At 35.6% G+C, this 17,211-nt stretch overlaps 1 protein-coding gene across 2 annotated transcripts in view; it reads right to left on the bottom strand.

Moving 5' to 3' along the window:
- The window catches only part of pparab (peroxisome proliferator-activated receptor alpha b), a 29,283-nt gene extending 15,518 nt beyond the window's left edge, over positions 1-13,765 (bottom strand). Inside the window, exons 1-4 of one of the 2 annotated variants that reach the window (XM_073813335.1) lie at positions 13,580-13,765; positions 10,575-10,756; positions 4,563-4,808; positions 1,523-1,680 (exon numbers count right to left, since the gene is read on the bottom strand). In XM_073813335.1, the coding sequence (XP_073669436.1) occupies positions 1,523-1,680; positions 4,563-4,770 (366 nt within the window). In that variant the 5' untranslated portion in view covers positions 4,771-4,808; positions 10,575-10,756; positions 13,580-13,765. The remainder of the gene's footprint in view (positions 1-1,522; positions 1,681-4,562; positions 4,809-10,574; positions 10,757-13,579) is intronic. The other variant, XM_065277383.1, reaches the window with a different exon arrangement.
- Positions 13,766-17,211: the final 3,446 nt, after the last annotated feature.

The raw sequence follows: 17,211 nt of genomic DNA, 5'->3' as shown, positions 1-17,211 counted from the left end.
CATATATATATACATACATATATACATACATATTTTATATATAAATAATATATATAAAAAATATATATTTTTAAAAAAAATCTGAAATTAATATATGTATATGTACGTACACACACATATAATTTGAAAAAAAACTCTTTTATTTTGTATGCGATTAATCGCGATTAATCTTTGCCCAGCACTATTTATTATTAGTAGTAGTAGTAGTAGTGGTTTTGATGACTGTTTTTAGTATTATTATTTAGAGTGAAATCTCTAAATATTACCCCCAAATCACCCAAATCCATCAAAACTGCACAAACAATCTGTAGCAAAATTCTGGACCAAAACCGATATCTAAAAATCTGGATGCACTTGGCTCAAAAACCAAAACACGAAAATGACTTAAAAAATATTTGTATGATTTTTATAATTGTATTAATAAAAGATTTTTAGATTAATCTCTAACAACCTGTGTATCATTGATCTGTGTTTCATCAATTAGACATAAGAGCCCTTTTCACACAGAGATTACGGAAAATGCGTCAAAATATTTGGTTTATTCCCACCGCCAATGATTTTCCAGAATCTGTGCGCGTGCTCACATAAGATCTCGTAACGACAGGTGACATATTTTTTCCACAGCGTCTGAAGTTTTCTAATAATCTTTGATTTCTCTCTGGAGAAACCAAGCGCATGCATTTTAGTTTATGACAAGATCATAAGAAACGCCTGGTTTGCTGTTCTGTCATGCAGGGCAGATAGTGATAAGCTCCTTGATCTCTGCTTCAGTCCAATTTGCTGACATTTCTCAACGTATATCCATAAAACTTCTTATTGCAATGACACGCGCGTCCTCACTACAACACAACCCTTACGGCATTGTTTCGGCATGGTTCACACTGGATGCTTTCCGTGTATGTTACTAGATCCTCTTTACGAAGCGATCCCAGAACATTTCTAGGGTGTGGAAGCCTCTCTGATAATTTTATGGAAATTTTCTGGTGCTGTGTGAATGGGGTTAAAAATAAAACTTGTTGACACTTTGTGGTGAAACCTACGTGTTGTTTTTCTGACAGTTATATTATGACTAAGATGTCCAGAGAACAGATGTCTGTCCAACTGTTACTTTAGACATAGATATGAGTGGAAAACATGGAGACACGTCCTCAATGACCCTAAGAGAGAAACACTTCTGATAGGAGAAAGTGTACAGGGCCCCAGGGCCAAGCACTGTGTGTGTATATGTATGTATGTGTGTGCGTGATATAATGCAGAGCCTGTACTTCAGAAATGCTACCGTTTCCCTCAACCCTTCACAGAAACCCATCCGTTACTGTGAATCTTTAAAAAATGATTTAGAGTTTGATGATTTCTTAAGTTTTCTCAATAGTCAGAGCGGATGGAAAAGAGTCAATTACAACACGATGCAAGAACCCTCTGACCAACATTGTAAGCGCACTTCAGGGAAATGAATGTTCATAATTGTGAAACTGAAACTGGTGTATAGTTTCTAGTGAGTTCATCTGGTTTAGCATCTCACCTTACACCCCTCACAGGCATGAACTCCATAGTGATATCCTGACGCCCGATCAGAACACACACGACACTCCAGATTCAAGGAACCGGAGGTGAACTCATCCTGTCCTGCCGGACCACCATACACACCTGATGATGGGCTGGAGGCTGGCGTCAATGCGTCTAAAAACAAACAGTTAAGTCATAGTACATTACAAAAAAGACTAATTTCAATCATTAACAACTAAATGTAGGCCTGTTAAACGATTAATTGCGATTAATCGCATACAAAATAAAAGTTTTTGCTTAATATGTGTGCACTGTGTGTAATTTTTTGCATATATGCAGTGTTTCCCATAGATCTGAAATTTACTTGTGGTGGTAGCTGGTGAAAAGGGCAATCATTATCCACCGACAAAAAATGGTCTACTATACATGTGACAAAGAACTAATAATGTGTGACACAACACAATACTTTGATTTATTAAACATTAATATTAATTACACATTCTAGTTCATTAATCTAACCACCCCAAACTTTCTTTGCCATAAACAAAGCTGACACTGTTTGTCAAAGCACCACGAAAACACTTGATGTTTTTGCACCGATATATGAAGTAATTTGATGACCCCTTTTATCAAACTCAATATCCATACTATGTATAGCCTATTAATAGACAGTGCAGGTCTATAGATTATAAATGTGACTGATGTTATAATGGTAATAATTTCTATTAGATAGGCACTTTTACTGCTTCTGCTTTCTATTACTCTTTTGCCGATTAAAAAAAGCTTAATCCACTAATTATTTCAGATTTAAAAGTCTACTTGCTGTCCCGATGACAGACTTTACATTACAGCTTTGCGTTTTTTATATCCTGAGTCAGCTAGAGCTTTGCTCGTTCAGTATAAGCACTGCTTTTTGCTACAATCTCTGTGCAAACTGTTTAGATTTTAGTAAAGATATGGTCTATTAATAGTAAGATTATAAAAAAATGGGATAAAGAAAATGAAGCGGCGCGTGGTCTGAAACAGCACTCGAGCTTTAGCGCGGTTGCGCTCGCGGCCGTTCTCCGATGGACTCGGGTTTTACACACAATATTAATCAGACTTGGGACCCGAAGTAATGAACTAAGACCGACCCGGACCCCACTGACCATTAAAAATATAAACCCGGAACCGTACGGGTCCCGCACGGGTCCCGCGTCCTCAGTGAAGAAAGACCTCTAATGGTAAAACTCTGCTCAAGTTCAGAAACATGAAAGGATACAATGTGACACTGAGCTTGCTTCGCGTCGCACCCAAATTCATTGAGAAACAGAGAGCACGTGAACGGACACTCAACCGGAGAGACACAACGTGCTTGCACGCAAAATGAAGCCAACTTGGATGCTATAAACACATATGCACATAAGCATATGCAACCATTTTGGTCACAGTGTAGTTCCCTGGCTGCTCCGTATGTGCTGCAGTTGATTCAGTTTGCCGCGCTGGATGATGAGTTTATGACGCGTACATCATCTTCACGGTCACCCGACCCCCACCTCTCTCTTTCTCTCTCTCTCTCAACCTTTCTCTCTCTCAACAAAACACGGGTCATCCAGTCGAGTTCAGAAAATACAGAAATTCGTAAAGGGATTTTTTTTTTCCTGGGCGGGTCGCAATTTACCTGGGCGCAGCGCCCAAGTAGAGCCTATGTATGGGAAACACATATTATGAATACACACACATGCATGTATGTATTTAAGAAACATTTACATGTATTAATATATTGATTTAGATTTTAATATTTTTATATTATATATAAATGTAAAAAATGATACATAAATAAAGATTATTTTACATTTATACATTTATGTGTTCTTATATATACATAATAATTACAAACACAAATATATTATGCAAATACAAACTTTTATTTTGCATGTGATTATTCGTGATTAACCTTTTGGCAGCCCTAATAAAATTATCTTTATTTTCCTGGAAGGCTTAAAATAAAAAAATAAAAAAGATTACATTACTAAACTTCACATGTGAATACCCTCATTTAGTGTCTTATTTAGCTAAAATAAGAGAAAATTGAATTTAGTTTATATTAAGGTTTTATCCGATTAGTCGATTAATCGGAAAATAATAATAATAATAATTGCCCGATTAATCGATAATGAAAATAATTGTTAGTTTCAGCCCTCCATTATAAAACACTTCAGAAAAGTGTCTTTGACCCAGTTTAAACAAAAAACATGTTTTATTGCTCAGGCAGAAGTGATTATTTCATAACTTGGCTGCACAAACTTTGATTTCTGAAGATACACACATAAGACTATATAAATACACACACATGCATGTATTTAAGAAACATTTACATGTATAAATATATGGATTTAGATTTTAATATTTTTTATATTATATATAAATGTAAAAAAATATACATAAAGGTTTTTTTACATTTTCAACATTTATATATAATATAAAAAAATATTAAAATACACTCATAAGACATATCAATACACACATATTTAAGAAACATTTACATAAATATATTGATTTAGATTTTAATATTTTATATTATATATAATGTTGAAATATATAAATGTTTTATATTATATATAAATGTAAACAATTATAAAGATTTTTTTTACATTTATACATTTACAGCCCAATAAAATTATCTTAATTTTCCTGAAAAGCTCTTGAGTTCAACTCAGCTTCCAGAAATCTGTTTATCACAAACATTTATCACAAATCCAGTTCTGTGCTATAATCGCCCAATGTCTCAAAAATCTTTCCGTGATGTCATTTAATCCTTCATCCTAGGTGTTTTACATTCAAATTAATAATCTCTTCATTTTTTGTGTCTTTAATATTCTAAAACCCTCTTTCCTCAAGTTTAAATATAGACATTCAAAGTTTTGTTTCTCTCGTTCAATACCGAGCGCCTCAGGTAGCATTTACATTTGGTGAAACCTGTTCTTAATTCTTGTAACATGACTAAAAACGTGTTTTTCCACGAAAAGGTCACATTCCAGCAGGTCTGTATAGCATTCTGGGTGTGTGCTTCGTACCTAACGCAGTGGAACTCTCTGAACCCGATCCGAGACCCGATGACTGATTCTCTGTCATCTCGATGGTGCTGAGCGCATCCTCATCGATGGCTTGAGAGATATCCTGAAGATCTTCCATACCACCGATAAAGTCTCTGCACAAAGGGCTGTCCAACACAGAGTCATCCAGCGGTGATGGGGGATTGTAGTGTCTTTCCATGTCTACCATACTGGCGGACAGGAACAGAGCGCATATCACACATCAGCCTGAACACAAAAAGAGAAGAATAACATGAAGATGTTAAAGACTGAAAAACTTAACAGGACTGAAACAACATGAGAGGGAGCAAATATGTAGTACTGTGCAAAAGTCTTATGCTGCGTACACACCAAACACAAAGCTTTGCGGTCCTCATTCTAGATTACTCGCAGAATTGAATGTAAATATATCGCTTGAGTTGAATATTTTCGATTTGCGCAAATAGCACGTTTTCACGACAATCACACGGCCCAATGTGTATAATTTGCAACGCCCTATGCAACTTTGTGTCATTCACGTCTTTCCATTGACTTTTATGTAATCTACTTGCGCAAATTGTTGAATTTGCATTTGAAGTGTACGCCCCAAACATTTGCATGACACGAAGTTAAATCCCGCAAGTAATCTAGATCGGGGAACGCGATGCAAACTCGAATTCAACAATTTGCGGCTATTCACCTTAAACACGTCTTTGCAAAAGTTGGAAATATTTGCATGACACGAAGTTAAATCCTGCGATTAATCTAGAGTGTGGAACGCGATGCTTCACATTTGTAGTGTACGCCCCGAACATTTGCATGACACGAAGATAAATCCCAAGAGCATTCTGGAGCGAGGAACGCAATCCTTCGCATTTGTAGTTAATGCCCCCAAAATTTGCATGACACGAAGTGCAATCCCACGAGAAATCTAGAGCGAGGAACTCGATGCTTCACATTTTTAGTGTACGTCCCAAAAATTTGCATGACACAAAGTTAAATCCCGCAAGCAATCTAGAGCGAGGATCTCGATGCTTTGAATTTGGAGTGTACGCCACAAAAATTAGCATGACACAAATTTAAATCCCGCGAGTAATCTAGAGCGTGAAGTAATTTCTTAAACGCAAATAGTCATACGCTATATGAAAATTGCAATGGTATGCAATAACTGAATGACTTTAAAAAGTTAAAAAATATAGGTCAATTCCTTGACATTTCAGCTGCATACATTCAACCAACAAACTGTTCACACATACGACTCAGCGTTGCAGTGTTTAACAAAAGTGTAACAAATAAGCGTTTTTCTAATATAGCAGCCATGCAAAAAAGCTTTGTGTTGTCTGCCATCGCTCCAAATTGTATCTTTTTCAGCAATAGATTTTTTAACTTTCCCCAAAATATCCCTGAATTGAACATCTACGTCACATCAGTGACACAAAGACAAACACTGAGAGTAAAGCGAGGTCATGAGGATCTTAAGCTTTATTGTGGACACTGAAAAGACAAATGCACATCTGTGAAGTATCACTACAGGCCTATTTTGAAGTCATATAAGGGTTTTTCATTCTATGCTGCTTTACTATAACATATGGGCTTATATGATGATCACATGACTTTAAACATGACATCAGCATGTCCACTAATAAAAACACCCTGTGGCACTACTAGTACAATGATGGTATTAAATAATTGCAAGTACTTTATGGCAATTTTAGATAACCGTGTAGACTTATAAAAGAAAACCTGAGTTCAGAGGACATCGCATGTTAAACATGATTGAGGGACATTACTGTGCCACTGTGTGACCAAAATATACATAAAAAAAATAATCGATTATCAATGAATGTCAACTAATTTTATTATTGATTAGTTGGTCTGTAACGTCAACACCGTCGGAAAGCGTGGACACAAATCTGTGGATAAATGTATTTACCAGCACATCCCTGTAAACTCAATACGTTTAGTTTATTATTATTTTGACATTTAAGATTCAAGACTTTATGTGTCATTAAACAGTTGCCTGTAAAACAAAAAATATCGCCAGCAAGACCACAAAGGTGCCAATAAGTGCAAGTGCAAAAACATATTTATCAAAATATAAACTGACAGCATAATTAATTGTATATAATAATAATAATAATAATAATAATAATAAATAATAATAATATATATATATATAATATATATAAAACTTAAAGATGTATTGCTATTTAAAAAAGTAAAAAAGATTATATTAGTAAAACTCTGTAGTTGTGTGTAGCTTTGGTACTTTTAAAAGTTCACTTCTACACATGAATACCCTAATTTAGTGCTATAATAAGAGAAAATCTAATTGAGTAAATATTTATGTTTTTAACCGATTAATCGGTTAATCGAATAATAACAATAATCGCCCGATTAATCGATAAAGAAAATAATCGTAATCGTAATACACAAACTGTGATTTCTGGAGATACACTCATAACACACACAACCACCGGATACCAACCCTCAAATGGGAAGTCCAGTCAAAGTGGGTAAATAAATATGTTGACTTTCCATGATAATGTAAGACTTATGACAAATAAAGGTCTTGGATGTAATGCAGCTAGTTCAACGTGCACCGCTACACGCCTGTGATCAGCTTCACCACATGCATACACCACGCTGCACGTCCGGCTGGGACGCACTGTTCCCCGTCTATTGACCTGGCACGGGCATGAGGTCATCAAAGAGAGGACGGCTGCTGGCCACAGACCCTGCAGGCATTACGCCAGGGCATTTCCAAAACAGAAACCCTGGTAGCCGTCTCCTGGCTGTGATATCACTTCTGTATCTATTCCAGTTACAAAGCCATATCCACATTTCTATATTATATTCTAACACCTTCCTACTTTTAAAGTGTTATAATAGTGTATTCATCTAATAGTCATAAGCAGAGCGGATTAGCCATTGGTTTAGGTACAGGGTCTGGCACGGCCAAGGACAAACTTAGTGAATCAATAACAACCTTTGCCTGCAGTATTATTAATAGAGCAGATTAAAACTGAATTATTAGGCAAGACAGACATACAAACATACATACACACACACACACTGTGTCAGATATTTCTCCAACCCTTTATCATCACTTATCACTTATATATCAGCAAAAACTGAGTGATGACTGCCGAATGAGTCACATACACGGAAAAGTACTTATCACCCAGCAGTGCTTGGTTGCTAAGATTTGACGTGTCTCGTTTCTGGTTGCAATGCACAACATGGTTTGACCTCGGTCATGGGCTGGGATGGGTGGGTTGACAACAAAACCAGACACCAAAACAAAGTGACAGAGTTGACACACTTCTCATGTTAACATCAGTGTGAGAAATTAAAGATGTACACAATATAAAATCAACAAGTCAAAACTGCAGGGAAGTGATTTCATCCAAGATTCAGATTACATTCACGCATTTACGTGTTTATTTAAAGTGACTTGCCAGTACATTAAAGGTACATTTTATCAGTATCAGACTTAAACCCTTTCATCATTAAATCAACTCACAGGGTTGACAACAAAGCAAAACAAGACATCTGGATTGTGAGCTACTAGATGAAGAAATCAGGACTACATTGTGTTCAACAGCTCATTTCTCTCTCACGTCTTCATGATCATTGTCTTACAATCAGTCTTGACACATCAGATAGATTAACCCAGATAAGTTCAGTACTGTCTATCATCTCAGATTCAACTTACAGTAAGACTACAGTAGCTTACTGTACTGCAGTAAGCAGCAATGCAACTAAGGCTGCAAAACGATTAATCGCGACTAATCGTTTGCAAAATAAAAGTTTTTATTTACATCATATATGCGTGTATACTGTGTATAATAATTATGTACATATAAATACACACGCACGCTTATTATACACAGTGCACACACAAAAAACTTTTATTCTGCAAACGATTAATCGCGATTAATTTAATCTACAGTGTACTAACCTAAAAAAAGACAACAAATCCAGCATTACTGGTATTTTGAGGTTTGGGTACTGTGGTGATACCATAGTAACCCTAGTTACAGGATCGATATTGTGTTAAGGTATAACATACATGTTGATAGTTAGATTTTAGAAGGACAAAAAGACAGGTGTGCAGAACAGAAAACTGCTCAGCTAAACCTGAAAGTCCTGTTTGAGAAAAATAAACAGAAAACATTCCTCATTCTCTAACAGGAGAGAGAAAGAGAGAGAGAGACAGAGAGACTCTTTTATTCTTTAAAAGCTAGTAAACATTTCAGAGAGACAGGCAACGGTAGCACAACATGTTCTAGCATGTGAGGGAATTTCTGGTAATGATTCTAGAACAGACAGACAAACATAATCTAATATGGAAACTTAAAAACAATGAGTAATACCCCAATGTCAGTTCTGATCTTTAAATATTTTAAAAAAATATATATATACAAATAATGAAGTACTGAATGGCCATGGGAAACACTGTCAGGAATGTTTAAATAAAAATGAACATTCTGCAAAATGGTGACTAAATTATTTAGGATTTTAATTGCAGAAATATATTTTTCACAAAAACACCTAAATATAGGGCTGGGCGATTAATTAATTAATTAATTTTAATAAAATCTTCAAATTGTGTAGAAATGTTGCTTTTTTAAATGCAAGTTATAGAGCCGTAGTGCACGCACAAGCTGTGCATGTAATACAGAATCTGAGCCTTGCGATTCAGAATCGATTTCAGACAGATATTTTTAATATCTTTTTTTTCATTGGGAAACGTGATGTATCGCCACAGCCCTACATAAATCTTTCACAAAGTCCCACATCATTGTACAGGTCCATTACAATACCATTATGAACCATCAGCTGTTTACCATTAAAATTACAGATGCACCGATCGGCCTATAATCGGTTTCGGCATATAAACGCATTTTTCCCAACTATTGCACATCAACCGATTGTTTAAAAACATGCTGTGTGATTATTTTGAATTGGATGCCGTAAAATGTACGAGTAAAATGCAAAACTATCGGTATCGGCAGATGTCATTCAAAGTAACTAAATATCGGTATCGGCACAGATACTTTATACCAGTGCATCCCAATTAAGCCATTACAATATTTATTTATTAGGGGGTGGTTTGCTGGACAGGGATTAGCTTAAGACAGGACTAGACCTTGGTTTAATTATTAAATATAACTAGTTTTAACAAACATACCTTACTAAAAACATTACTTGTGTGCATTTTTAGGCAAATGAAAGCGCACTGATGTACTTTAAGATATGTCAGTGAAGGTTGTTTTCAGTTTGGACAGCTCTTACATTGATTTTAATCTTGGACTAGTCTAATTCCTGTCCGGGAAACGTCCCTATGTGTGTTGGGTTATCCAATATGACTTAAAAATTAGGGATGCACCGATACCGATACTGGTATCGGCCTCGAAACCACATTTTCTAAAGTACTCGTACTCGTTAAAAGTCCCCCGATACCAGGCATCGATACCACGGTCTGAGAAATGTCCATGTTTGAGCGGCATGTAAGGGGTTTATGCCTCTTGTGTTGTCCAAAGAGGCAGAGTTTACAACAAACTGGAAAACTAGTCCCTTGTTTTTTTGTTAAATTATATGACTAAAGCTGTTACCTGTAAATTTAAATCAAGTACTCGGTATCGGCAAGTACTGAAATGCAAGTACTCGTACTCATACTCGTATTCCAAAAAAGTGGTATCGGTGCATCCCTATTAAAAATGTTTGATTGGTTTTCATCCACCAAATAACATTGTATCCATTTTGGTTTCCATTAAAACCAATGCAAATTCCCATTAAAAACCATTAAGAACCAGAACAGAACAGAACCAAAAGAAACCATTACAGTTTCCATTTATACCAATGCAATTCCCATTAAATGCAGAAAATCAACAGAAGAATGAAAGCACAACATGAACTCAAAGACCCTCACAGCAGGTACTGTATAGGATTATGCAACATTCAGAGGTGAGAAAAACTTTCAATTCAACTTAAGAAGAAACTGCTAACCTGCAGCGAGTATGATGGTCATTTGTAAAACAACACAGTTTGGAAAACTCATCCACATTCCTTCATCTCATGGCTCTGATTCAGGTACTGCTGGATGTGTGTCATATTACAGAGACTCCTCTGCATACATCTCTGCATACATCTGTATCTGCCGTTTACACAGGTTTCTCTGTAAAAACAGCCTGAAGATTCACAATCCTCGGGTCAAAACTTCACTTTATCATATGATTTAATATCATAATCTAATGTTGTCAGTCATTCATGAAATCTGCAAGGAGTCGATAAGTCTGACATGTTTTCTTGTAAATAAGCATCAGGCTGTTATGTCTAGGTTCAGTCATTTCTCTTTAATGGCAATGAAAAGGTTATTAGTGAGTAATTTAAATGCCTTGTTTTCACAAATGTCACTTTACTGTGCATTCAGACTGCCACCGGCGAGAGCGTCAATAAAAGCCCTGGCTGCCCTGACAACGACGCTAAAGAAAAGTTGTAGTGGACGCTCTGATGCTCAAATGCATTCTCTGAACTCCTCTCAGGCGGAGGTTTCCGCCTTCCGATTGGTTGCTGGTGAACATTTCCGCCTTCCGATTGGTTGCCGCCGAACCGCTTCATATCTCATTACCATAAAGTTGAGCTGATTTCAACTCTCCTCGACGCTCACGGTGTAAGCCGCTGCTCGCCGGAGCTCGCCGCCGGCTCTCATTGAAAATGAATGACTTCCGGCCACTATGACGCTCTGGCCGGTGGCGGTCTGAATGCACAGTTAGTCATTTGTACACTTTTGGTGTACAAATGTGACTTTCGCTGCAAAAGCCTCTAAGTGCATGCAAGCTTTTTGGCAAAAATCCCCACTTTAAAAAGTCTCTCCTCACTGTCCTTTCTGAATATAGGTAAATAAAAAAGGCTTATATCCTAATATATTCGGAAAATCTCCTTTTCAGTAAAAAAGATGGATGCTGTCGTTCATCCAACTCTTCTTCTGTAAACTTAGAGGATTTTGCTGAAATACCAACGTGGCCTTTAACGGATTTTGGCAACAAACCGTTTTTTCTGAATGGCATGAGGCAGGGAATAAGTGGATTTACAGTAGAGCTGTCAAACAATTAATCGTGATTAATCGCATACAAAATAAAAGTTTGTGTTTGCATAATATATGTGTGTGTTCACAATGCATGTTTAAATTTAAGCAAAATGCTATTTTTATATGTTTTATTTACATATCGTAAAATATTAAAAAATGTTTTAATTGTTTCTTAAATATATACATGAATATTTGTGTATTTATAAATAGATAATAATTACACACAGTAAACACATGCAAACACAAACTTTTATTTTGTATGCGAATAATCTCAATGAATCGTTTGACAGCCCTAATTTATAGCGCAATTATTTGATGTATAATACATGCCGAGAGCATTCGGTCAATATCATTATCTAGTTTTTGACAGAGGTGGCGTTTAGTGGCTTTTGCATCTGAACTCTTCATATATGGATATACAGTATATACACAAGTATCAAGCAGCTGAAGAAAGTATGTCAAATTCAACACAGATCAGACAGTAAAAGCAGATTAGTGGAAACCTGCGGGACGCTGAGACGCTCTTGTAAACAACAGATGAAGCGCTGCCAAACACAACACACGCTCAGCACAGCTGATACAGCAAAAGATGATCAACATTAAATCACATTATTATCTCCTCAATCCTCAATGATCCAGAAAAGTACTGTGGCTCTACAGTGATCATATCAGATGATATCCCAGATTCATCTAGTAACATTATTTTGCACATAATTCAGACACATTAGCTCTTGTGTTTCTATATAACTCAGAAAAAACGAATCTGTGTTATTATCCAACCCAAAAGTTCAATGTGTTGGGACTCAGACAGGTGTAAGCGCATTAACACCTGCTATGATCAGACACAGATTTGTTAGTGGTTTAGGAGATCTGTGATTACATGCATGCCTTCAAACTGCGTATTAAACCATAAAAATATTTAAAAATATTTTATTGTTCGATTGGTTTATTATAAATCTAAAAAAATATTTTATTGACTCCCACCCAGCCAATAACATCCAACCAAAAGAACCCAACTAGTAGACCCCCACACACAGAGACCATTATAGTTTCTATTACAACCAATGCAACTCCCATTATAACCAGTAAATGCAATAAATCTCAACACATTGCTAGTGGAGAACCAAGAGAACATTAATACGATTTCTAATTAAACCAATGCAACTCCCATTTAAAACCAGTAAATGCAATTAATCACAATACATTATAAGCAGAGAACCCAAAAATAACATTATGGTTCCTATTAAAACCAATGCAACTCCCATTATAACCAGTAAATCCAACAAAACCCAACACATAGTTGAGAACCAAAAGAGAACATTATGGTTCCCATTAAAACCAGTGCCATTCTCATTATAACCAGTAAATCCAACAGTACCCAACAGAGAACCATAAGAGAACATTATGGTTCCCATTAAAACCAATGCAATTCCCATTATAACCAGTAAATCTAATACATCTCAACACATTACTAGTGGAGAGCAAAGAGACATTTAAGATTCCTATTTAAATCAATGCAACTCCCATCAAAACCAGTAAATCCAACATAACCCAACACATTATTAGTGAAGTACCAAGAGAACATTATGGTTCCCATTAAAACCAATGCAATACTCATTATAACCAGTAAATCCAACATAACCCAAAACATTATTATTGAAGAACCAAATGAACATTATGGTTCCACTAAAACCAATGCAATTCCCATTATAACCAGTAAATCCTATAAATCTAAACACATAACTAGTTGAGAACCAAGAAAACATTACAGTTTCAATTATAACCAATGCAATTTCCATTACAAGCAGTTAATCCAGTTTATAAAATGATATAACAATGAGTGAATGTTGTGTCTTATCGGGCCCGTGATCAGATCAAACTTACAAACACAAACAAACATCAGACTCTTACATTCATCTCTCACCTTAACTCGCACAAGTCATCGCGCGTCAAACATCGCGTCCCGGAGCGTCAGTATGCTGCTCGCGGAGCTGTCAACGCGAACAGACCGCATTTATATCACATTTATAAACATCGCGTCTGCGTGCAGTCCGTCTCGCCGCTCCGCCGCTGTCAAACTGCTGCGCTCGTCCTCACGCGCCGTCCGGAAACTGCGTCATGACGGACAGATGATCTTGCACGCTCGCACACACCCCCAGACACACCTCAGCGCTCAGCCAATCAAAGAGCGATGCGCTTCTGCGGGCGCAGGACGCCCCCTAACCTGCGCACACATCCTGTACTGTACTGCGAGAAATGCTTTAAATGTTTGGAAAGGACATCGCTGAGAAATACAGTTAATATTTAATGCTATTACACAAAAAAGACTGCAGGATTAAATGCAATATTGCACTGAATATGTTGCAAACAAACATGATTAAATAATTATAATGCAATGCAGGTGTTGCACGTGCACATAATGTAAGATTAAAAGAATAATGCAATTCAATTTTGCAGTGCAGATGTTGTGAACATTATTATTATGCAAAGCAGGTGTTGCGCGTAAGTTTAAAAGAATAATGCAATTCAAGTGTGCAGTGCAGATGTTATGAACAGGGTAAAATAATCATAATTCAGTATTGCAATGCACATTAACGACTGTAAAGCTAAAATTATAATAAAACTGCAATGCAGATGATGTACACAGACTGTGAAGCTTGAATTAATAAATACAACTGCAATGCGATATAAAACAGCATAATACAATGTAGTTTATAAATTAAAAAAAGAGATAAATCCAGTCAAATGGAAATTAAATATAAAAATATTAAATATTTCTTTAAATACAGTTATTATTGAACATCAGTTGTAGTTGTTATTAAACAAAATCTTTAAAACAGATTTTCTTTATTCAAAATGTGTTGTTTTTTTGTGATGAAACAAACCTGTTCTTTATAAGATCTATGCATGGTGTGAAGACATTTGACTTGTTTTTAATACCTATTATTGAACTCATAATTTTAATAATGATGTCATGAAGTATTACAGTCTGGTTCCCCCATAAGGCTTTAGAAACACTGACAGATGTTCATAATCAAATCTTTCTGTCCATCTGCAAAATGAAACAAAATTGATTTTTGGAGAATTGCAAAGTGCTTTTATATAAAAGAGAGAGAGAGAGAGAGAGAGAGAGAGAGAGAGAGAGAGAGAGAGAGAGAGAGAGAGAGAGAGAGAGAGAGAGAGAGAGAGAGAGAGAGAGAGAGAGAGAGAGAGAGAGAGAGAGAGAGAGAGTACACGTAGTCTTAAAGCTAAAATATATAACAAATAAAACAAACACATATCATTTATCATTCACCCATGTGTGCTTATCCACACCATCCGAGTTTTAATCCGAGTTTAGTTTTATGTTTCTATTTGACCAAAGATGCACGTGCACAGTAACAAGGTAAGGCTAAGAAATGTGCATTAAGATCATTATCTAAATGTGTGTAACATTTGCTGATAAATATGTATGACATCATCCTCTGTTATACCCAAAAAGCAAATTATTATAAACTATCAAAGTATAATCACCAAGGAGAGTTTTTTAAATGTTTTACTTCTTTTTAATCTGAGAGCTTCAGATAAGATCTCAACAACGTCGTACTGAGCTCACAATTTGCCAAATTTCTTACAATAAAGGTTAGAATAAACTTAATAGATTTGCCAAATCATATGATTTGAGTTTGCAGTCCACATTAATTTATAGCCCAACATCTATGATTATTTCTAATTAATTTAACCTTAATAACAAACAGAGATTTCCAAAAACAAATATAGTTTGCAGAACAACATGAAGTAGAAGCGTTTGATAACTCTTCAATATTTTATAGCTCCAATAAAACCCCAAACGGCAATAATATTACTATATTTTTAAACATGGCTTGTGTTCAAATGCTTTCTAAGGTCACTGTACATACTGTACATGTTAAAATCAAGCCTGTACTTCAGTTTTTTGGGAGAGCTCCAGCCCTCCAGAAGTCCGGCCAGTCGCCCTGTTCCTGCCCAGCACCCATTATCTCATGACGGCTCTGAGCTCTCTGGAGTTTGTCCAGAGGAGAGGACTTCACCTTGATCCTTCATGCGGATGGCATTTTGTTGCAACACACCCTGAAATCTCCTTCCTCTGGGGAAGATTTCATTCCATGCCGAAATTTATGTCTGGAAGATTTCTCAACTCTGGGTCCTGAGTATTTCCTCAAAACACTTTTGCAATAAAATGAGTTAAGTTGGATGGGACACTCCTGTTTGCCAACCTGTCGACTGGCCTCTATGAACTGTAAAAACATTTCAATAATAAGTAATATAAAAGAGTGAAAAAATGCTCACAGTTTGTTGACAGCACATTATAAATATATATTTTTACTATAAAAAATTTTCTGAGAATTAAATGTATATTATTTACAGTAGTATTTATAGTATATATATATATATATATATAGTAGTATTTATAGTATATTTTTATACCTGTGTGTTTTCTGAAGTTTTGAAACCAAAATCTATTGAAGAGAAACACACTTTAGTAAAGATACATTTTGACACTGCATGTACTATAATGTCAAACCAAAGTCATTTAAAAATCTTCCAAATAAAATATAGCTTATTCAGCAAAAGCTGAATAAGGAACATTTTGAACGAGATTGTAAGATGCTGAAATAATCATCGAGACTTGCATAATTTTGGTTGAACGATCAGTTTTGCAAAGCACTTCTGAAGCACCCAACTGGGAAAACAAACTTATAAAAGCTTCACAGAGGCAGCCATTTGGAAAATCAATCATTTAATATTTCTTAACAAAAGATAAATCATATTTATGTATTTCCATTTGTGAAGACCAAACCAATAGCGTTTAATGGCCATTGTTACAATACTTAATGTCAACAGATTTATTAACATGTCACAATTACAAGATGTATAAACTGTATGTATCTAAACGGTCACCGTGATTTCACCAAGTAAGATGTGATCCTGGATCAACGATACCCCAACCTACCCTTAACTCAAACCCTAACCATTTTAAACCCTCAAATAAGTGTGAAATAATAGTTTGAGGAGTATTTCTTAAAAGCCCCTAACCCAATTCTAAACCTAAATCTAACATGCACACTAATCGTAATCGTGCAATCTGATGGGTTCATGAAAATGTTGATCCAGGACCAACAATGGTGTTGATCCAGAATCACATCTTACTTGGTGAAATCACGTTCACCGTATGGGTCCTATGTTTAGTAGTTAAAAACTAATTACGTTTTTTTGGCATATTTGGAATCTAATTTATTGATTAAAAATAAACATGATATCAAACATTTCCTAAAAATATCACAGAAAACTTCACATGATCAATGCCTTAACTAAAAAATTCCTGGGGAGTCACGAAACTGTAAATAATCTAGGAAATATTGTGGATCAATTGACAGAAATACATTTTATAAATGTGGTGCAAACTGTTAATATATTTTAATAATGTCTAAAAGACTAAACTGCATCAGAATCACAGTTTACCCCTTTATTTTGCTTTAACCCAAATAAATAAGTACACTTAACCTAAACCCTGAAAAATGTCATTTATTACTCAAG

The sequence above is a fragment of the Paramisgurnus dabryanus genome, chromosome 23 (genome assembly GCF_030506205.2).
Source record: "Paramisgurnus dabryanus chromosome 23, PD_genome_1.1, whole genome shotgun sequence".
Lineage (NCBI taxonomy): Eukaryota > Metazoa > Chordata > Actinopteri > Cypriniformes > Cobitidae > Paramisgurnus > Paramisgurnus dabryanus.
The sequence above is the reverse complement of the archived record's forward strand: the minus strand, read 5'-3'. Positions and strand labels throughout refer to the sequence as shown.